This window comes from Nyctereutes procyonoides, unplaced genomic scaffold (assembly GCF_905146905.1).
Source record: "Nyctereutes procyonoides isolate TBG_1078 unplaced genomic scaffold, NYPRO_anot_genome, whole genome shotgun sequence".
Taxonomy (NCBI): domain Eukaryota; kingdom Metazoa; phylum Chordata; class Mammalia; order Carnivora; family Canidae; genus Nyctereutes; species Nyctereutes procyonoides.
Genome location: NW_026575043.1, coordinates 46,229,384 through 46,252,862, shown reverse-complemented (window position 1 = coordinate 46,252,862; position 23,479 = coordinate 46,229,384). Strand labels below are relative to the sequence as shown.

The 23,479-nt window shown below is 44.9% G+C and overlaps 1 protein-coding gene across 7 annotated transcripts in view; it reads right to left on the bottom strand.

Annotated features, from left to right (window-relative positions):
• The window catches only part of ACACB (acetyl-CoA carboxylase beta), a 129,665-nt gene that overhangs the window by 66,341 nt on the left and 39,845 nt on the right, over nt 1-23,479 (bottom strand). For all 7 annotated transcript variants that reach the window (XM_055322198.1, XM_055322200.1, XM_055322199.1 and 4 more), the window contains 11 exons: nt 17,835-17,967; nt 15,115-15,253; nt 12,487-12,596; nt 12,191-12,272; nt 10,862-10,960; nt 9,174-9,283; nt 8,953-9,063; nt 5,881-6,090; nt 5,450-5,620; nt 3,255-3,416; nt 1,702-1,865 (listed from right to left, as the gene is read on the bottom strand). In XM_055322198.1, the coding sequence (XP_055178173.1) occupies nt 1,702-1,865; nt 3,255-3,416; nt 5,450-5,620; nt 5,881-6,090; nt 8,953-9,063; nt 9,174-9,283; nt 10,862-10,960; nt 12,191-12,272; nt 12,487-12,596; nt 15,115-15,253; nt 17,835-17,967 (1,491 nt within the window). The remainder of the gene's footprint in view (nt 1-1,701; nt 1,866-3,254; nt 3,417-5,449; nt 5,621-5,880; nt 6,091-8,952; nt 9,064-9,173; nt 9,284-10,861; nt 10,961-12,190; nt 12,273-12,486; nt 12,597-15,114; nt 15,254-17,834; nt 17,968-23,479) is intronic.

The window sequence follows — 23,479 nt, the reverse complement described above, 5'->3', positions numbered from 1 at the left end:
ATGAGCACATCAACAGTCTATGGAAGTCAAGTATGGCACTGGAGTCTGCATGTAAGGGTCAAGCTACTGGGCTCAAGGGTGGCCAATTTGTCCCACTTTGCCCAGGACATGCCCAATTTTAGCAGTGAGAAATCTCACATCCTGGGAAGCCCTCAGTCCTGGGGTAACTGGCATAGTCAGTCCCCCTATCAGACTCTGACAATAATAGCAAAAGCTAGAGTGACACCTGGGTGGCTCAGTCAGCTAAGCATCCAATAAGATTTTGGCTCAGGTCATGATCTCAGGGTGGTGAGATCCCTTGTGTTAGGCTCCTTGCTCAGTGGGGAGCCTACTTAAGATTCTCCCTCTCCCTCTGTCCCTCCCCGCTTGTTTTCTTTCAAAAAAAAAAGAAAGAAAGCAAGCAAGCAAGCCAGAATTTTCCCTCTGAATTCTGTTGAAGTCCATACTGGTCATTCAGAGCATGGAACAAGCCACAGGCCATTTCCATCAGAGTGGGCTGGACTGGCTGGCCTCCCTCCCTCTTCAAGTTTTCACTCAGCATGATTACAATGAATTACATAAAGCCGGCAAAGAAAGCCCACTCATCAAAATCACCATACTCAATTCAATTCATGACTTTTTGTTATTTAATATCTTTTTAAAGATTAAAAAAAAAACTTTTTTTTTTTTAGAGAAAGAGAAAATGAGGGGTCGGGGGAGACAAAATCCTAACCAGGCTCCATACTCAGCGAGGAACCCTACACAGGGCTTGATTTCATGATCCTGACATCACGACCTGAGCTGAAATCAAGAGTCAGATGCTTAATTGACTGAGCCACCCAGGCACCCCTAAAGATTTTATTTTAAAGTAAGTGCTACACTCACTGTGGGGCTTGAACTTATAACCCCAAGATCAAGAGTCTTGTGCTCAGAGTCCCTGGGTGGCTCAGTCGATTAAGTATCTGCCTTCCATTCAGGTCATGATCTCAGGGTCCCAGGATCAAGCCCATCGGGCTCCCTGCTTAGTGGGGAATCTGCTTCCTCCCCCTCTGCCCTTTCTCATGTGTGCTTTCTCTCTCTCAAAATAAATTTAAGAAAGAAAGAGTCGCATCCTCTGCATACTGAGCCATCCAGGCATCCCAATTATAAAGCTTTTTAAACAAAATGTCCACAAAGACTTTGGGATTTTTTCAGTCTAAAGGATAGTTATTCATCCATACAAGAACATTTATTCATAAAAAAAAAAGAACATTTATTCATGAAGCGAGCTGGTATTTACCTTTTTACACTCAGGACAAGGCAGGAGAAATATAAGATGTGGGTGTTTCATGACTCAAGAACCCCTTTGTCAATGTGGGCTTCTCCAGGATCTACTTAGTAGGCTTAAAGATATCACACACACACTTTTTTCTTAAAAGCTATGTACTTTGCATCTTTTAAATTTTGATACCCCTTGAACATTCTTTGGATCTCCTCCAAGTGCAACCTGTAAGGAGCTCAAGACCAAAGGACCATGGCAAGCTCATGAGCTCCTCTGACTTTAATCTCAGATACAGGAAGAGGGCAGACCTTGCCTTTGGACTTCAGCAAAGGGCATTTAAGATAGGGTCTGCTCTGTGATTCGCTCCTCTATCTTCTGAAGTTCTACTGCATCTGAAGCCACAGGCTTTTAGTTTCTGGAAGGAAGGAGGGAAAGAAGGAGGGGAGGAGGGAGATACTAACGAAATGGCCTCTTCCCGGTTCTCTCCCCAGGAGAAGCAGTGACCGAACTGGGAATCAGCAAATTCGTGTAAGCCGCCAGCAGCTGCCACGCTGAAATAACCCCACACATTCTTGCTGCTCCGGAAATTCAGTTCCTGAACTGTTCCGGAGCTTGGCTTAAACCCCTGGAGCCAAGAAAACAAAAGCAAAATGAGAGAAAAAATAAATAACAACCATCACTCCAGATATACTTGCATCAGAATTAAATCATAGGGAAACCCAAGAACCCCCATGACAACCAAAAGCTTACTGTGATCAATAGAACATTGATATCTCCCACTAGGGGTGCAGGTGTATCTATCTGTGGGTATACCCACATCAGCAAGTCCATGCACGCATGCAATTTTTATTTTAAAAAAAACTACAAAAATAAATAACCAAGTTGGGATGGGGGGGAGAAGGTATGGACACAATATGGGTGAACGCTGTTCACAAGATGGAGCTGAGTGAAGGTACATTCTGATTTTATAAGCTTGACATTGTCAGTCATAAAAAGTTTAAATGAAAGAGAAGAGGGGTTGGATTTTGAATTCCAGATTATGAACATTCCAGCAGATAAAGAAATTCAATGCTAACACACACCTAATTTACTATTGGTGGTGGGGGAAGGACCATCCCTCTAAGCATAATTTTGGTAAGAGGGGGTGGACATGGACCCTCTCGCTGGGATTAGGGCTCTTGATGTGTGTAACGGAGGCATCTGTTTTGAGAGATGGAGAATTTCAGGGGCTGAGGCTATTTCCACTCTTAATCCTCTATCTTCCCAAGCACCTATAAACAAGCCATCAATCCCCTAAAAAAATTTCCCATTTTCTTTGTCCAGGCCAGAGTCCGTTGTTTGCAGCCAAAGATGCCAAGCTGATACAGTTTACAATCCTTTCATTAAAAGGGGGCTGGGGGGTGACATATCTCTCTCTCACCCTGAGTATCTTGAATGTAATCATTAAACAATTAGGTTGTGGTAGATTATGGAAGCTGTCTGACAATCAACCATAAGTAAGCATGTAAAGTAACAGAGGCCAGCTGGCTGTTTTTTTTTTGTTTTTTTTTGTTTTTTTTAAGACACAAAGAACAAGTCGCTAAGGAACTCCTTACATGGGACCAGACTCCATTTATGGGGCAGCAAAGAGTCCAAGGGACCAGAAAACCAAGGACCTGGGTTCTAAACCTGGCTGCTCATCCCAAAGATGGATGTGGCCCATAGGGTCCAACAATGGGGCTCAGTCAGGGCCTAGCAGGTCCCAGGCACAAAGCAATACCCTAACCTCAAAGCTGTAGTGCAGGGGAACGCTGCCTAGCAGTGGCACTGTCACATAAGTGAGCAAGGAGATGCATGAAGGGATCTGCCCGGTGCCTGACACATGCTTCCCATCAATGAACTGTGTGCCTTCCCACAGCACGGTGTCCTTTTTTGTACACCAAGAAGCCTGGGCGTCACAACTAAGGCTAACATTCAGGGTCTGCCCCACACCGGGAGACTGGAGATGGCAGGCGTGGGGACCCCCACCACTTGCCTCATCGGGGTTCTCACTGGTGATTCTGGCTGCGATGACATGGCCTCGGGCGAGCGGAGGGTTGGCAGGAGTGTCAAATGAAATGGGTGTCACCCCCCATGGCGACTCTCCATACAGAAGCCGGATATCTTTCAACCGGTGCAGTGGCACTCCCATGGCAATCTGAAATGGAGAAATCCACCCAATGACTATCAGTCCCATGAGCACCCAAACACCAAACACATGGCTAGATACCATAGAAGAAGAAGTGCAGGGAATGATTTCAGGTGTACCGAGTACCTACTCATCAGGCAACACCATGAGACAGAGTGGCAGGAGAAGCAAAGCTAGAATAAGACACAAGGTTTGACTCTGCCCCGCCAGGGAGCAAACAGTGTCACTGGGAAAAGAAACAACTTTTGGAAAACCTCACATGACAAGAAAATGCTCACATCAAAGAAAAGTCACAGATTCTTGGTGATGTGGAAGGTGAGGAGTGACAGTGTCTGGCTGCAGAGGTTTTAATAGGACTCAGACAGCTGGTCCTGAGGGATGAGAACAAAATTCCAGATGCCAGCTTAACCAAGTGATCAGATTTAACCTTCTTTGCCTTGCTGATGTGACTTGCTAAGGAACCCCCGCTGCCTGTGTGATGACTTGCCAAAATGTTTCAGGGACTCTCACCAGGAAGAGTTCCTCACCACACTGAGGAAATTTCTGCCTGAACTCTTCACAAATGCCAGCACTGAGAACAGAAAACTACACCTGAGGAGAGGTTCCAGATGAGAGACTCAAAAGTCATGACAATGAAATGGAATGTGAAGTCTTAGAATGGACCCTGGATTTGATTTATTTTGTTTCATCTTATCTTTTTAAATTTTATTTATTTATTCATGAAAGACAGAGAGAGAGAGAGGCAGAGACATAGGCAGAGGGAGAAGCAGGCTTCCTTTGGGGGAGCCTGACGTGGAACTCTATCCCAGGACCCTGGGACCATGATCTGAGCCAAAGGTCGATGCTCAACCACTGAGCCACCCAGATGCCCTGAACCCTGCATTTTAAAAACAAACAAAAACAGTAGTAAATGGATAGTATTGGGACAATGGCAAAAATTTTAATGTGGTATTAGATTTTCTATATTTTAAAATTTTTATACTTCTAATTACAGATAGATGCATGGTGGCATCAGTACTTTATCTCCTGAGTATCATCATTTTATTATGGTATTGTGCCAGAATGATCTCATTTTTTCTTCTTTTTTCTTTTTCTTTCTTTTCTTTTCTTTCTTTTTTTTTTTTTTTTAGAATGATCTTATTCTTGGGAGATCCTTTGACTCAAGTATTTAGAAGCAAAGTACCACAAAGGTTCTCATCAAGACATCTCTCAAAAAGTTAAGCCAAAAAATTATACCAACACAAACAGAACACGAATGTGTCAGAGTCTAACGACTGGTGGGTCAAGGCACAGGGGGTAGATGTGAAGTGTACTATCCTTGTAATATTCCTGAAATTTTGCAAACTAAAATAAAAAAAGAAAAGAAAGAAAAAGACAAAATAGAAAACAATAAAAATGCTGATGGAGGAAGGAAGGAAGGAAGGAAGGAAGGAAGGAAGGAAGGAAGGAAGACATAAGACATATATTTTAAAAATTAGAGTTCCTGTTAGTGCAGGAGTTCCTAACTCTGGGTCCTGAGTTCTCAATGGGGGTGATACTGACCCTCAAGGAGGCAAATATCTGCTCTTGGGTATTAAACTATCTTACTCTTTGTATGTATAAGTCACAGATATATCTACAATAAAAACATATACAGTGTATCTGTGGTATTAAAATTTCCTAAAGGGAGAGATTAGAGCCGGGGAAAGTATCCAAAAAAGCTTCTTAGAGGGCGGTAATGAGAAAAAGGTTGAGCGAATGGCCATTAGGGGTCTGGGAATGGCCATTAGAGGATCCACGAAAACCCCCTGCATACTGTATAATTTTTTTTCCCCCAGGGAGAAATTCAATGGGCTTTTGCCCATTTCTCAAAGGGATACACAGCCCAACAAAGGTGACCAACCACTTCATAGCCTGTGTAGTTCCCAGTGCTACTCACACAACAAAACACTTACTCCCCAGGGACAGCCAGCCAAGAGAGGGGCAGGAAGGTCTCATATGAGCAGGACAGGGACCCCATCCTGGGTGGAAGAAACCCCAAGGCTCTGGGCCCATTTCCTTGCCTGTAGCTGGGCGGCTGGCAGGTTGACATCGGCAATCATTTCCGTGCAGGGATGTTCCACCTGCAGGCGGGGATTCAGCTCCAAGAAGTGAAAGCTGCCATCCTGGCTGTAGAGATACTCCACCGTCCCTGCGCTCACGTAGCCCACAGTCTTGGCCAGGCGGACAGCACACTGTAAAGACACAGAGCCTGAAGGGTTTCCGGTGGTTTTCTTGAATCGTCTTAATGGTGGCTTATTAGCACCCCAACCAAATGCTGAGGATCTGCTGTGCATGAGTTCTTTCGGAACTTCAGAGATCACACTCCCTATGATGGGCTCCCGGTGTCACCCCACTTTGGCATGTGGACTGTAGGGCACTCTTGCTGGCTGGGTGGGATGGCTCTCCCTGCAGCTACCCACCGCATCCCCTCACTGAGCTCTGCAGAGCCCACCTGCTCCATGAACTCGAACACAGCCGGTATGGCGATGGTGGCCGGCGCCTCCTCGATGATCTTCTGATGCCGGCGCTGGATGGAGCAGTCACGGCCGAACAGAGACACAGCGTTCCCATATTGGTCAGCAAGAATCTGGACCTCCAGGTGTCGGGCGTGCTCGGCCAGCTTCATGAGAAAGACGGGGGAGCCGGGGATCTCACTCTGCACCTGCAGGGACAGCAGAGTGGCTCGTTCTTCCCTGGGAGACCAGGGCCAGAGTGGGAAATCCTCTGAAGACAGGTCCATGATTCTGCTGACCTTTTCACTTTGTTTTACCTCTGTCACAGACATGCCATTCTCCTTGATGTTTTAAGTCCAACGCTGTCAAAATACATAATGTAGAAGGTAGGATTTCCCCCACAATCCCATCTCCTAAAGATAATGTGCTGTTAAGCTTTGGGCACATGCTGGGTAAGAGTTTAATGCGGTTAATAGTTAACTGGTTAAGTTAACGTGCTCTAAGAACTGGGTACACATCAGTTTTTCTGCTATACGTACAGGAACACATACAATATACATAATGTCTTTTGAATAAAAACAGAACCAAAATATGCTGTCCTGCAGTTTCTTTTCCTCCTTAAATAGTACTCTCTCAGCTAGCTGTCTATGGTGGAGCCTAGATAGACTTATTTCATTCTTTTGACATTAAAAGGCAATCGAAATTCCTTAATGATGAAATTCTTAACCATAGTATAAAAATAAGTGCTCACGTGGAATGATTTCTATGAATTCCTTTTAAAATGCAAGCTGCAGGGATCCCTGGGTGGCTCAGTGGTTTGGCACCTGCCTTCAGCCCAGGGTATGATCCTGGAGTCCCCGGATCGAGTCCCACGTCGGGCTCCTTGCATGGAGCCTGCTTCTGCCTCTGCCTATGTCTTTGCCTCTCTCTCTCATTCTGTGTCTCTCATGCATAAATAAATAAAATCTTTTTTAAAAAATGAATAAATAAATAAAATAAAAAGCAAGCTGCAGTAATATATGGGATGGCCCTACTTCTATGAAAAATAGTAAAACAGAACTGTATGAATGCCTATATAATTGAGGGGCACCTGGCCGGCTCAATCAGTAAAGCATACAACTCTTGATCTCAGGTTGTAAGCTCAAGCCCCATATTGGGTATAGAAATTATTCTAAATTTTTAAAAAAATCTTTAAAAGAAAAATTTTTAAAAATATATACAAAGTGCTGGAAAGAAACCCAACTGTCACCTGATTACATCTGGGAGGAGTTCAGAGGTGGTGATGAAAAGAGAATTTTCCTTTTTTATGTTTAACATATCCCTAAAGTGTTTGCATGTTCTCATAAGAACATTTTCATGTTGCACTCACATAATCAAAAGTTTCCTTTTGTCGCTCTTGCGACACCTCTGCACATGTTGGGGCAGTAGGCATAGGGGAGCTCTGCACTTTCAATTTTGCTGTGAATTGAAAACTGCCCTAAAAAGTAACATCTATTTTAAAGAAAGGGGAGGAAAAAAAGGCGCTTTTTTTTTTTAAGATTTTATTTATTCATGAGAATACTCAGAGAGGAGAGAAAGAGAGAGGCAGATACAAGGCAGAGGGAGAAGCAGGCTTCATGCACAGAGCCTGACATGGGACTTGATCCCGGGTCTCCAGCATCATGCCCTGGGCTGAAGGCAGCACTAAACCAGTGAGCCACCTGGGCTGCCCAAAAAGAAAGACTTTAAAACCTACACAACCCTCAAATGTAATGGAGGATCCAGGACTGGATCCTGACACAGAAAGAGGAGATTAGTGGGAAAACCTGGTGAGATCTGAGTCAAGTCTGGAGTTCACTTAATAGAAAAGTATCCCTGTTAATCTCTTAGTTGTGACAAACACAGCATAGCTAACAGAAGATGTTAACAGTGGGAAACCAGATGAAGGGTAGATGGGGACTCCATACTACATTTGCAACTTTCTTTCTTTCTTTTTTTTTTTTTACCTTTGCAACCTTCAAGTAAGTAGAACTTCTTCTCCCCCACAAAGGACCCCAAAAACCTATCCACCCCAGTGGAGACACATGATAGTGAAACCACTTACTTTCCAGAACACCCATATACTACCCACAGCTGTTTACTTGGTAAATCTTTTTAGAAAGCAACTTATTGACATGTTTTTGCAAGTGCATGTGTGTGCTACATAACTAAGTCCTTGGCATGTGGTCTTTACCCAAGAACATAATTAAGAAGAAAAAAACAGCTAAGTATTGTTACATGTTATAGAATATATGTTATATATTATGAAATATATGTATTATAGTATTATTCATAATAGAAATGGAAACAAACTTAACATTTCACAAAAAAGGAAAGGCTTGATAATACAGACACACAGGGAATATTATCCAATCATCAAAATAATCGTAAAGACTGCAATAAGATGGAAAACATATCTGTGATCTACAATTTAGAATTTTTTTAAATGTAAAACAAAGCATTGTGCAAAACAAATGTTTTAAAATGATATGACTCTTCAAAACATGCATGTGAACAAAATCTAGAAGAAACCCTAGAAATACTAAAACATTAAGAACGAGAAGATCATTAGTTTACCTTTTTTTAAACATTGTCAGTGGGAAACTATAATAGGCACGAAGTTTTAAAAGTGAAAACCCAGCTACGAATAAGTAAATACATGGTTCATTCCTATAACAAAAGTGAATCTTCTGGAAATGTTAAAAATACTAAGACTACTAACATTTACAAAACGTCCCATCTTTAGATGACAAATATAGACACAAACAGATAGATATTCTGGCCCCGTGTCTCTGAAATCATTTAAAGTCAGGTGGATTCACAGGATCAAACATCTAAGGAAATATGGTGTACAGACCAACCCAAACCATGGACTTCTGTGTGTGAAAATGCAAACATTTGCTTTGGAACACAGCACAGCAGTATGTCAGCTCCCACAAGTGTCTTCTTGATTTCTGACACAGAAATGCTAATAAAAATAATCCAGTGGCCAACAACTAAACATACACAATTCCCAAAGATGTATGGAAAAATACTCAGCAAGAACAGCTCACTTGTCTGAAAAGGATTGGGAAGTCCTCAGCACTCTCTGCCTTCCGGATTCCTTTCCCTCCGCCACCTTCAGATGCTTTGATCATCAAGGGAAAACCAATTTTTTCAGCCACCTGAGGGCAAAGGACAGACAGACCTCTTTAGAAGGTAGACAGTTTCCATGCTACCAGGACAATGAGAAGGTTCCAGCATCTTGCCCCCCACCCCCAAGCCCTGTGTTTACCTCTAAGCCCTCATCTATATCTTTCACACAGCCCTGGTTGTAAATATCTTCTGGGACAGTGATTCTTTTCCCCTCTTGCAGATCATCTTCTGACCATTCTACCATCAGACCTAGAGAATCACAGAAAGAGCTGAAACCTCCCAAGAATGACAGAGATACACAACACAGAAACCACAGGGCCTTTCCTCACCAAAGCCTCTCTAGACCTGCTGCTGGAGCAACAGTATATAGATATGGCCCTTCAGCTTCCCACAAAGGCTTTTAATGTTCTTTTAAGGGCTGACTCAACCTTGAATGGGAAATCAAGCTTAAGAAATTCAGACTGAGCGTACCACAAACAACCATATTAACCTGAACTCAAAAAAATTCCAATTCTACCCACTAAAGTCATTTATGCATACGTGAATCAGTGTTTTCTAAAATTCTGTGAAGATTAAAAACAAACTTTCCATTACAAATTTGAAATTCCATCTTTGGATGAAAAATCAAACTGTATAGGAAATTCCTGAGACTTTATCCCGTTTATTTTTAATTTATCCTAGAAATTTCACCTTTTGGAATTTATCCTAAGGAAATGATTAAAAAGTACAGAGAGGGCAGCCCTGGTGGCACAGCGGTTTGGCACCGCCTGCAGCCTGGGGTGTGATCCTGGAGACCCGGGATCCGGTCCCACATCGGGCTCCCTGCATGGGGCCTGCTTCTCCCTCTCCCTGTGTCTCTGCCTCTCTCTGTGTGTGTCAATGAATAAATAAATAAAATCTTTAAAAAAATAAAAATAATAAAAAGTACATAGAGATTTAGCTATTATACTATAAAGACTCCATTACCTTAAGTATTTTTTAAAAGATTTATTTGAGGGGGGATCCCTGGGTGGCTCAGCAGTTTAGCGCCGCCTTTGGCCCAGGGCATGATCCTGGAGTCCCAGGATCGAGTCCCGCATCAGGCTCCCTGCATGGAGCCTGCTTCTCCCTCTGCCTCTCTCTCTGTGTGTGTGTGCTTCTCATGAATAAATAAATAAAATCTTTTTTAAAAAATAAAAAATAAAAGATTTGAGACAGAGAAAGAAAGAGCATGAGTGGGGGGAGGGGCAGGGAGAAAAGGAGAAGCAGACTCCCCAGTAAGCTTAGAGCCCAAGGCTGGTCTCAGTCCCAGGACACTGAGATCATGACCAGAGTCAGAGTCAGACCCTTAACCAATAAGCCATCTAGGTGTCCTTACTTTTAGTATTTTTTAAAATTAGAGCAAAACGACCTGGAAACAATCTAAATATGTAACTATAGAGGATTGTTAATTATGGTACATCTATATGATAAAATCCTATGCAGACATTTTAAATATTGTAAAGTGTATTTATTGACATATAAGTATTAGTTAGAAAAAATAAGTCACAAACCACAGTAAATACAAGATCTCTGGATATGCCTAGAAAAAAGGCTGGAAAGATAGGTACCTAGAATATAACAAATGTTCAATACCAGGGGTCATAGGATTATGGATGATTTCTATGTCTTCTCTTTTTTTTTTTTTTTTTGTAATTCTATATTTTCTGTTTTCTACAATGAAACTGTACCGCTGCTTTAAGAATTTTTAAGTTTTTAAATGAAAGAATAAAAAAAGCATAGTCCTGTCACCCCATCTGCTCAGATTGGGTGGAAGAGATCCCCCTAAGTGAAGCTCAGGCCACTTACCACTTCCACTCCAGGGCAGTGTTGGGATTTGCAGTGTCTGGGCCACGATGGTGGAGGCAATCTTATCTCCCAAGGCCCACATGGCCTCACTGGGAGGGCCTGAGGGATCAGGGACAAAGGGGAAGGCAGAAGAATCAAGTTAGTTAGTCATAAGCCCCTCCCAGCCAAGTGCCAACCAAAGGATCTAAGAAAAGTACTCAGGTCCTAGATCTAGAGGAATTTAACATCAAGTTGGGGAAGGAAAAAAAAAAATCTGTTAATCTGCCACTTCATTATATGTGGATGAAGTCTGCTGTTTTAATATATGTGGACTGTAAACCTGGTCTGAGTTAAAACTTAAGCTATGTCGCATACACAGAATTCACTTTTCAGGAGAAAGGCAAAAAACTAGACCAAAGGGGCAAGCTAGCACCTCAAAAAACTAGACGCTGGGTTAACAAATTTCTCCTGTAATGAGCCACAGAGAATAAGAAATATTTTCAGCTTTGTGGGTCTGCTTATCTCTGTCACAAATACTCAACTTTGCCAGTGTTGGGCAAAAGCAACCATAGGCAATACATAAATGAATGAGCAGGGCTATTCAATAAAACTTCATTTACAAAAGCAGACGGTGGGCTGGATTTGGCCTGTGGACTGTAGTTTGCTGGCCTATGGGCTGGATGATCAACCCATGTGACAGCCAAAGACGATGGACAGAGAAAATATAAGCAAATACATGTCACTAGGCAGACCCTTGGGATATCAGGTATTGATTTATACTGAGTTGCTTCAAACACAGTGTGTGCTGCAGGTCCAGAGTTAAGGAGCAGCAACAGGAATTTATTATGGATGGTAAATGATTCCCCTAAATCATGCAAAGATGTCAGACAGCATAACTACACACACAAGGTTTACAAATGCAAATCCTAAAACAAACAGATGCCATAATAAGTATCATTTTACCTCATAAGTCATAGAGATGAGGGACTCTGGTCCCAAAATGCTAGGGCATTCCAAAGCCCTGAGAATAGCCCAAGAAAGGTGTGGGCTTATTGGAAATGTGACCTCCAAACCCAGTTAGAAATCTGAGTATGTCTGGTATCTTGGTACCAGAAGGAGCACAAGCAGTGGATTCTGCTTGCCCGTGGCATCATTCTCCTGTGGTACCCATGGCAAAGGCTATGTTCCTGGGTTGGCCAACCTCCCTTCCCACCTTGGACAATGAAAAGGTAAGGTGGGAATATCAAATTGACCCACACCTTGCAGGGCCACAATGGAAAGAGAACCTGACCCGCCAGAATGTCCCATCAATATCCCTATTCCCACATATCTGATGGAGACACACTCTACCTAAGAAAGCAATCTCATGCTTGGACAGGAGCTCCGGCAGTTTGGGGTTTTCAGAAGCATGGCCCCAGCCAGCCCACACCGCCTGTAAACACAGAGACATGTGAATAAAGATCTTCCTTCTAGAATCCCTCTCCCATCACACATCGAAAGCTCTTCACAGTGTCACATCAGACCCAGATTTCAGAGTCTTGGAGAACCTGGAGCCTCTGTCCCTTCCAAACTACAGGAGTGAGTTGGTCCAGATCACAGAGCATCATTCCCACTGTGGGCAGACTGAGGCACCCCACCCGACTTACCTGCACCGGGATTCTCTTGGCAATGTCCACAACCAGTTCCACATTGGCATAATTGTTATTGTTGGGCCCTCCTGGGACAGGAACATACTGATCTGCCATCTTGATATACTCTGGAATCAGATGAGAAAAGGAAAGAAAAAATGAGAGGCTGAAGTTCACTGCATGACTGCATATGGCCATTGAAAGGATAACCAAGAAGATTCTGTGGCCACAAGGTACACATGTGTATGATCATTTGAAGACAACTGAACATGACTTCCACTTTGTGCAAATCCCTATGCAACAGGACAAGGCCTGGGAGGGAAGAAAGAAAGAAGGAAGGAAACTATCAGAACAGTTGGGATGAGAGGTGGGGGTGTTCTATTCATCCCTATTTCAAGTTTATCTACATATTGTTTGGCCATTAAACAATAAAGTGTTTTCAATCATGGGGAAAAACAGATAACAAAATTTACCACCTAACTCTTTTTTCAAGTGTGCAGTTCAATAGTATTTAGCACTGGTAAATGGTGGTTCAGTGTTGTGAAACAGATCTCCTGCACTTTCTTCTCTTGCAAATCTGAAACTCAACCCATTAACAACAGCTCCCCCTTTCCCCTCCCGCAGCCCCTGGCCACGGCCCTCTTTATGAACCTCTTGACTCTAGGGACCTCATGTATGCAGAATCCGATAGTATTTGTCTTTTTGTGACCGGTTTCTTGCACTTAGCATGATGTCTTCCAGGTCCATCCACATTGTACCATGTGGTAGGATATCCTTTCTTTTTAAGGCTGAATACAATACAACATTTTGATTTTGACTGTAAAAAAGTCATGCCCTTTACACCAGAAATTCTACTTTTAGGAATAAATATGTACTAAAAAACCCTAGTCATTAATGAAGCCAAAGAGTGATGTAACAGGATCCCCACTGGGCCGTGTTTTGAACTTTTAAACGGCTAGACTCAAGCCAAAGGCAAAGATTAAAATCTCCATACTATGGAATTCTCTGGGATCCTGAGAAGGAACAGTGTGGAACTTTATGTGCAGACCCTGAAAGAGACCTAAGAGCGGCTGTTCCTTCCAGGATGCTGCCTCCGATGTTTATGGAACACATGAGTGACAGCCACAGGGGAGGTCCCAGAGGTGACAAAGTGAGAAGTTAGACAAGCTCCCTCTCATCCCTGAGTTTTTCTCCACTGTTAGAGAAGATAAAAAGAAAACAGACACAGTAACATCAGACTGGGGTCTGTGCCAGGGACCTCTGGGAAAGCCACACGGGAGGACATGACCGGAAGGTTAGGGCAGGGAGGGATGGAGGCCTGCTGTGCCAGGAACTTCAGGGAAAAGCATTGTCAGCAGAAGATCCAGCATGTTCCAAGGTTCTGGGACAGGAAAGAGCTCAGCTAGTCCAGGAACCGATGAGGCCAGTGCAACTCAGACCCAGGATTAGAGGGCACGAGGTACTGGATGGGGTTAGAGCCACGCTGTATGGTACCTTAACTGCCCTGCATAAAGATGTGGAATTTTAGCCTGAGTGTGATGGGAGCCCCCACAGAGTAAGACTGTGGATTCAGACAGCCTGGGGTTCCAATTCTGCCTGCTTCACATATAGCCTGTATGACACTGGGGAATGACTCACCTCCCTGTGCCTCAACTGCCTCATCTATAAAACAGAGCTGACAATCAAACCTGCCCTCTGAGTTAGAAAGAGGCTACATCTGTGCAGGGCGGAGCCCAGGGCCTCTCCTCTGGGAGGGAAGGCAGGGGATAGTACTGCAGCCTCTAAAGCATTTAAAGAGTTCCTGACAGGGGATGCCTGGATGGCTCAGCGGTTGAGCGCCTGCCTTCGGCTCAGGGTGTGATCCCGGAGTTCCGGGATCGAGTCCCGCATCGGGCTCCCTGCGTGGAGCCTGCTTCTCCCTCTGCCTATAGGTCTCTGCCTCTCTCTCTCTCTCATTAATAAATAAATAAAATCTTAAAAAAAAAAAAAAAGAGTTCCTGACAGGACCTGAGCGCTTGTGTGTGTGTGTGTGTGTGTGTGTGTTTTAAAGATTTTATTTATTTCTGAGAGACACACAGAGAGAGGCAGAGACACAGGCATAGGGAGGAGCAGGCTCCCTGCAGGGAGCCCGATATGGGACTCGATCCCAGGACCCCACGACCACAACCTGAGCTAAAGGCAGATGCTCAACCACTGAGCCACCAAGGTGCCCCTGAGCTATGTTCTTAAGAAATCACTTTGGCTACTGTAAGGATAAAGGTCTATAAAGGGATACTATTATTCAAGAAAAAAAGCAAATTGTCCAACAGTTATTTATAGAATGATCTATGCTAGTAGACATAGAGAACAAATGAACAGAAGAATGGATGATTAAAGTCCAATACAGACATCTGTGGGGAAAACACCTGGAGGAAGAGAAGCCAATCTGCTGTAACATGGACATTTCTCAAAGATGGAATTTCCACTCTGCGTATTAAACTTTTGTATTTTTAATTAAATAAAGAAGAAAAGGCAAATAAATGCAGGCTCAGGAGAGGTATCCTGAGGCTCTGGGGTCTTAGATGGACTTGCCTAGCTATAATGGAGGAGGTGAGGGCAGGTAAGGACAGGAGGTGGCAGGAGGGGAAGGAGCCAAGGCCCAGGTACCTGCATTGGCCTTCAGGTCCTCTGGGGTCACCATGACTACAAACCGGATGGCCCGCTCGTTGCGGAACATCTCATAGGCCCACCTGCGGATGGAGCGCATGCACTTCACAGCAGCGATGCCATTGTTGGCGATGAGCACCTGGACAGGGAAAATAAGGAAGGGTCTAGAGCTACACACCTACCTGTGCTGGGAGCTGCATACTACCCTGGGGTCCATCTCACAGCTATAGAGCCTTCTGAGGTACCTCTTTCATTTCTATAGCACACAGCCTAGCAGAGAGGTGCTCAAAATCTGCTGGTTGCATAAATAGATGATAATCAAATGGGTGGGTGGGTGGGTGGATGAATGAATGAATGAATGGTCAGACAGAGGATTAGATGGATGGATGGATGGACAGACAGGTGGGTGGGTGGATGGCTGTTAGATGGGCAATGGGTGAGTGGATGGCTGGCTTGCTGGCTGGATGGATGGATGGAGAGATGGATAGGTAGGTGGGTGGATGGTTGATAAATGGGCAGATGGGTGAGTGGATGGTTGGATGATGGACAAATGGACAGGTGGGTGTGTGGGTGGATGGATGGACAGATGGGTGGGTGAGTGGGTAGATGTATGGATAGGTTGGATGGATGGATGAATGGATGGATGGATAAAAGGATGGATGGATAGATGGGTGGATAGAAGGATGGATGAACGAACAGGTGCATGGATAGATGGACAGGTGGGTGGAGGGACAGATAGATGGATAATATGGGCAGGATGGGATGGATGAATGATTTTTTATTCCTTTGTTGGCACCATCATGATCATTTAACACTTGTGAATGCCCAGTCTGTACCAAGCTACAGCACAATATATCTTACCAACATTATTTCACTTCACCCTCACATCAGTCCTTGAAAGTGGCTATATTCTTATCTCTGGTTGGGATTAAAGATTCTAAAACTCAAGGAGTTAAGGCACTTGCCCAAGGTCACACAACTAGTAAATGGCAGAGATGAGACTCCTGAGCCCCGCACGGTCTGATCTGTGCTCTAAACTGCCCCCATCCCCATGGCTGCCTCTGCATTCTGGAGATTAAGGCCCTGGACTCAGTAGAGAGGAAAGGCAGCAATGCTAGCTGTCCTCAGCAATTGAGAGCAAAAGAAAAGTTCCTGGTTACCATTCTTAATATGTCATGAACTTCCTGTGTGGCATTAGACAGGCCCCTTCCCTCTCTGAGCTTCATCTCCACATTAGGAGCTCAGACTGGCCAGTCTCCTGGCTTGTGCATAAGAAATAAAGTGTTCTTTAAAAAAAAAAAAAAAAAAGAAAAGAAAGGCATATGGCTTCAAAGCTCTGACTTATATAGCAAGAATATAATTTTAAGGCCCTTCCATTGCTGACTAATTTTCATGACACTCCTGAAGGACAAGTCTCATTAGACATTGGGAATGTGATGGCCTCTTTTTTACAGAAGGGGACACTGAGCCCAGATGTCATATCCTATAGAGTGGCCACCAAAGATGGAGCCCAGAGCTCTGGGCTCAGATTCAGTGCTCTCTCTCCTTTCAAAAATGCCTCCTGAAGAACAATGATGGAAGGGCAGGGCTGTGATTTTCTTAATCTTATTACCTAAACAAGGTTTGGTCAAGAAAGAAGGGCTCTGGGTGACCCCAGGACAGCCAGTTTCCCGGGGCCCCATTTGTTCTAGCACATTCTGGGAGCCCCCAGAGGAGAAGGCCACTGCAGGCTGGCCTGCTGTTCTATTCGAGCAGCTGCAGCTTTCCCACAAGGAGTCTAGGAGAGAGGGCAAGCCACGGTCAACTCCAAAGTCACAAAAGCACAGCAGCTCTGGGCTGAGGCCTTCAGTGGCCACCCAGTCTCTCGGCTCTCCAGGACTGAATGCAGGCCACCAGTCAGGCTGGCTGCAACAGTTCCCAGCCATGACTTCGCCTGGTGAGTGTGGCAGAAATGAAGCTTCTGGATCCCCACCCAGGAGATTCTGTAAAATCATAGCGGCTGCTGACAGGACTGGGGGGTGGCGAAATGAGACGTGATACATAAAGCACTTCACAAGATGCCTGGCTGAGTGGGCCTCCCAAAAAATCGAAGCTGCTGCTGCTGTTATCAATACTACCACCACCACTCTCAAGAAAAATGGAAAAGAACAGGGCCTTCTCATCAAACAGAACTGCGTTCAAATCTCAACTTCAGCACTAACCAGCTATGTGACTTGGACAACCAACGTCAAATCTCTGCATCTTGGCTCCTGCACGAATACATCAGGAATCATCAGTCTATGGCCTAGAGCCTTAACCCCATGGAATGGGAAACAATGTGAAAAGCCTTTATAAATGGCAAATGTTAGTTGTTTCCCTTCATCACTGTTACTTTGGTACACGGGCCTCCTCTCCTGGAAGGAGCTCCACACCTCAGAAGGACAGAGCTGGGTTTTATGCCTGCCCCCAATAACCTAGGAACCAGTCCCTTGCACAAAGGCACCTTGGGGGCTTTGCAGACCTCAATCTACTCTTCTGTGAAATGGGGGTCATGCATCTGTCACTTCGGCTTGGGAGGGTGAAAAGTGATGAATTCCAGCACATAGCAATTAGCAAGTCCTCACAGAAAGGTGGCCTGGCCCTTTTTCTGCAGCATGACGATGAGCCTGAAGCAGGTATTCTTACCTCCAGCTGGAAAGAGGGGCCCCACCCCACCCCGACTGCCGGGATGCCATTTGTACCTTCTCAATGACCCGGTCCCCCCCAAAGCGCACGACAAACTCAGCTGGGGAGGCCACGGTAAAGTCTCTGTGCAGGTCCAGCTTCTTCAGTTCTCGGCCGCGCTTCACCAGGTGGAGTCCTGACATGCTGGGTCTGCAGAGGGAACAGGACAGACCCTGATGAGCAAGGAAGCCTGGGCCACTTGGGGAGAGAGTCAGGAGCCCAGCACCTCCAAAATCAACATCAACAGAGAAGCAGGAGCTCATCAGATGCGCTCTGCTTTGCAGTCCTCACTGGGAACCTTGAAGTATTTCACAAGGAGACCCAAGAGGCCAGGGCAGGAATGAAGCAGAATGATCCCCTGATTTGTCCCAAGCTGTATGTTGACCTCTTTAACTTTAATTTTTATTTTCATTCATTCATTCATTCATTTGACAGAGTGATAGAGCCAGAGAGCACAAGCAGAGGGAATGGCAGAAGGAAAAGGGAAAAAAAAGGGGGGGGGGGGAGAAGGAGGCTCCCCACTGAGCAGGGAGTCTGACGCGGGGCTTGATCTCAGGACCCCAGGATCATGACCTGAGCTGAAGGCAGACAATCAACCAACTGAGCCACCCAAGTCCCCTCATTTTTACTTTCTATGCTCCCAATTTAGAAATTCAAATAATACTAAAACGCTTAGGAGAGAGGGGAGGTTTATGATCAGGGAAAAAGTCCAAGTCTAATACTTGAGACTTGTTAAACAGTATTGATACCTCTCATGCAGTTTTCTGTATGCACATATCAAAATTTTTGCAACTGAAAACCAGAAAATGTATAACAATTGGGGCACCTGGGTGGCTCAGTTGGTTAAGATATTGACTCTTGATTTTGGTTCAGGTCATGATCTCAGAGTCATGAGATCAAGCCCCAGGTCTGGGGCGGGGGGGGGGGGGGGGGGGGGGGTGGTCTATGCTCAGTGGGGAGTCTGAGATTCTCTTTCTCCCTCACCCTCTGCCCGTCCCCAAGCTCCCCAAGCTCCTGCTCTCTAAATAAATAAATAAACAGGGCGCCTGGGTGGCTCAGTGGTTGAGCAACTGCCTTCCGCTCAGGTCATGATCCTGGAGTCCTGGGATCGAGTCCCACATCGGGCTCCCTGCAGGGAGCCTGCTCCTCCCTCTGCCTGTGTCTCTGCCTCTCTGTGTCTCTCATAATAAATAAATAAAATCTTTTAAAAAATCAATCAATAAATAAATAAACAAAATCTTTTTAAAAAAATGTATAACAACCAAATGGTGGTTCCTTTCCCCACCCCCTCCAGAACCACATATTAAAGGAAATCACTTTTTTGGCATTTACTCCTCTCCGTAGTTCTGAATAATATGTATGTACCACCTTGTGTGACATTATTTGAGACACATCTATGGCTCTCTGATCTCAAGAGATGAGGAATGAGTGCTCTTACTTGGCCATCCCATCTGCTTCCCGTCACCCAACCTCTCAATGCAGGCATACTGCAATCTGGCAGATTGAGTATTTGGGGTTTCACAAGTCTGGGATTATGCACAGATGAGGGCTGGAATAGACCAGATTTTCCTTTCTTCTTGCTTTTCTCCTGGAGACAGTGTTGTTGTTGTTGTTGTTTTTCCATCCATGTAGCTCTCCTTGCACTTGTTGCTAATGCAGTCCACTCCTTCTCATATCTTCGCAGTACACAAGATAATTGGTCAGCTCCATTTTTCTTCATTGGTGATATCCCTTCTGCAGCCCTCTACCCTCTCCTCTCATCCTGATTGGCTGTTCTCCAGACCCATTACACAACTGTCATTCTGGGATTTCCTTTTCTGACATCCTTAGGATCTCTTTTGCCTTTCCTAGGCATATGATCCCTAACTGAGAGGAATCACAAATTAGACTCCTTTTTTGGTAGACTCCCTTGATTTGTTGGGACATAGCCTCCAATAGTTCTATCTGACTAAAAAGATGGTATAACAGAGCAGATGACAATGGTACCCTTAACATGCCTGTCCTGCTCCTGGCTGCTCTGGGCTACCTCATCACTATCACTTTGGAGATCCTCTTTCATTCTACACTGGATCTCTATTTCCTGTCTCCCATGTGTTGCTTTTTTGGTTTATTCTCGTTTCAGTAGAAGACATCCTTCAGTAGCTTTCTAAGAAAAGGTGTTTGAGAGTGGTGAGGGTAGTTAATGACTCATAGTCTTGAAAATTCTGAAACTGTCTTTCTCTTCTCAGGTTTGGCCCTGTCATTTGGTGCTGTATGGAATTCTAGAAGGGAAAACATTTTCCTTCAGAGTTTTGGAAGGTTTGCACCATTATGTTGTGGCTTTCAAGGACACTAGAACCAGAGCTGTTCTGATACATTGATCCTTCATGGGTGACCTGTTTTTTTAAATCCTGAAGCTTATAGGATCTTATCTCTGTCTTCCAGAGTCTACAGTTTCACAGGGATGTACGCAGGTATGTGTCCTCTTCCACCAGTGGGGCTGTGAACAGGCTCCTTCGATGTGGAAACCCACATCCTAGGATTTGTCTTCAAATATTTCCTTCAGGGATCCCTGGGTGGTGCAGCGGTTTAGCGCCTGCCTTTGGCCCAGGGCGCGATCCTGGAGACCCGGGATCGAATCCCACGTCGGGCTCTCAGTGCATGGAGCCTGCTTCTCCCTCTGCCTATGTCTCTGCCTCTCTCTCTCACTGTGTGCCTATCATAAATAAATAAAATTAAAAAAAAAAAATATTTCCTTCAAATGATTTATCTACCTCCTTTTCCTCTATTCTCTCCAGAAACCTCATTATTTGGATGTTGAAATTCTTAGACTGGCCTGCAAGTTTCTGTCTAAAATTTTCCCCTCTTCTACTTCCTATCTCGTCTTTCACTTTCTGGCAGATTGCACCACCCAGGTGCCCTTCAGTCCACTTTCTTAACCTGGTGATGAGGCATCAAGCTAGGGGCAGTCTGTCAAGAATTAGGCTAGCAGTTAACCACCCACAGATATGTCCAATGGCTGTGTCACCAAGCATGTTACAAGGGCGAAGATGAGTGGGTTCAGAGGACCAAAACTTTGATGTCTTTCACTTTCTGGGAGATTCCTAACCTGCTGTTGTGTCTTTAATACCCAAGAGCTTGTTATTGGCTTGCCAAGTTTCCCTCTTGGGCATCTTGTTCCTATGTATGCAACATCCTCTCTGACTTCAGTGAAGGTATTAATGGCAGCTTTTTCAAGCTCTCTTCTCCCGGCATCGTTTCTGTTTCTTCCAAGTCTCTTGTGTCCCTTGGTTGGATTGTTTGGGGCCTGCCTTCCATATTGGAAACAGTACCCAAGCCTCAGTTACTTTCTCACGACCAAAAACAAAAAACTAACTTAAGGGCTGGCAGAGGTACAAGGTGGGGTCAGCAGCCCCTGAGCTCAGTGCTCAGGATCTGGAGGGGAGGAGGGGGCCTACATACCGGAAATCCCAAGTATACTAGAGTCTTCTTCCTTCAATGGTCCAATTCTCAACTGGCCAGGAGCCAGGGAAGGGATGGTGGGGGAAGTAGTGGGACAGGTCTGGGGGGCAGGAGGGCAGGGCGGATTTCAGGATTCAGTACCTACACAGACCCTGATCTTTGTGTTTGGGATTCAGGCCTCATACCCTCCACTATGCCCATCAGTCTCCAGTCCCGAGACCCTCTGATGTCCTCCTCCAGAGAATGAGCCACTTACTTTATGTTGGGGTGGAAATGGGCAATCCCTAGCCATGCAAAGCAGGCAAGAAAATCCGGGCATCTTTTTACCCAATTCTCCTCATTTTGGTACCTCCTCTTAAGCCCCAAGTGCAGAGGTACATGATGCTGCCAGTCCCTGCACCTTTGAGAACACAGATCAGGTGGGTTTGCAGCTGTCCTCACTGCTGCTTAATGACTCAGCCCTCTTGGTTCTGCTAAGCCATTTACTGCTTGTCCATCTGCTTCTGGCCTCTAAAATGTGGTTGCTAATCTTCCCCACTGTTCTGCCAGGCTTGATGGGTTTCCATCTCTCTTTTTAAAAAAACATCTCTCTGCTGTCATTCGCTGGAATATTGACAGAAGAGAATCAGGAATGCGCATTCAGTCTATGTTTTTTTTTTTCTTTTCTTTTCAAGATTTATTTATTTGTGGGATGCCTGAGTGTCTCAGTGGTTGAGCATCTGCCTTCGACTCAGGTTGTAATCCCAGGATCCTGGGATCAAGTCAGTTCTTCCCTCTGCCCATGTCTCTGCCTCTCTCTGTGTGTCTCTCATGAGTAAATAAATAAAATATTTTTTAAAAAATTATTTGGGGCAGCCCCGGTGGCGCAGCAGTTTGGCGCTGCCTGCAGCCCAGGGCGTGATCCTGGAGACCCGGGATCGAGTCCCACGTAGGGCTCCCTGCATGGAGCCCGCTTCTCTCTCTGCCTCTCTCTCTCTCTCTCTCTCTCTCTCTGAATAAATAAATAAATCTTTAAAAAAAAATTATTTGAGGGAGGGGAGGGGCAGAAGAGTCTTTAGCAGACTCCATGCTGAGCACAGAACCCAATGTGGGCTTGATCTTACAACCCTGAGATCATGACCCCAGCCAAAACCAAGAATCAGACACCCAGCTGACTGTGCCACCCAGGTGCCCCTCAGTCCACTTACATAACATGGCAATGAGCCATTAAGCTGGGAGCAGTCTGTCAAGAATTAGGCTAGCAGGTAACCACCCATAGCTGTGAGCAGCTGTGTTACTAAGCATGTGGTGAGGGCAAGGATGAGTGGGTTCAGAGGACCAAACCTTTGGTGAAGAACTAACTAATCTTAAGGAACACTACCAACATGCCACCACTTATCATCTGAGCAAAAACCAGCAAAACTGGAAGCAAATAAATAGTCAGCAAAGAGAAATTTCATTTTATAGATGGGCAAATAGAGGTCCAGCCAGGCAAAGGTGTCACCGAGCAAGACAGCAGGCCTAGGGCTATTTCCACTACACCAGCAAATGTTGTTGTACCAATCTTCGTGTTCAGTACAGGTCCCCATGGGAAAGTCTCCTACAAGTCTGCAGTCTGCTCCCACTCCCCAGCATGAGCCGCCAAACACTCTGCCTATCAGAGGGAAAAACAAACTTCTGGGCCAGGGGAACAAAAAGAGAAAATGAACGCTGTGTTTCTATGCCACAAGAGAATATGTGTTTTCAACGAAGACTCTCCATCCACCTGAGTTTAGCCATGGGGCCTGAATAAATGAACAGACAGATGAACAAATGATTTCTGGCCCTTAAAATAACCTCGCCCCCTGCCACAAACTGTGAGCAGTTTTTCTTCTAAGACCTTCTGGGACTGAGGCACCTGAGTGGCTCAGTGGTTGAGCATCTGCCTTCGTCTCAGAATATGATCCTGAGGTCCTGGGATAGAGTCCCACATCAGGCTCCCCACAGGAAGCCTGCTTCTCCTTCTGCCTATGTCTCTGCCTCTCACTCTGTGTTTCTCATGAATAAATAAATAAAATCTTTAAAAAAAAAAAAAAAAAGACTTCCTAGGACTGAATCACTGAAACGAGATCGGATTTAGGAAAGTACTTTAGAAGGTCATTATCATCTTGCAAATGTGAACAGTGCTTTTATCAGAATTACATCCCATCAACCAGCAGGTAGCTCAGTTTGTTTTTAATAACTTTGTTTCTTTACAAAAACA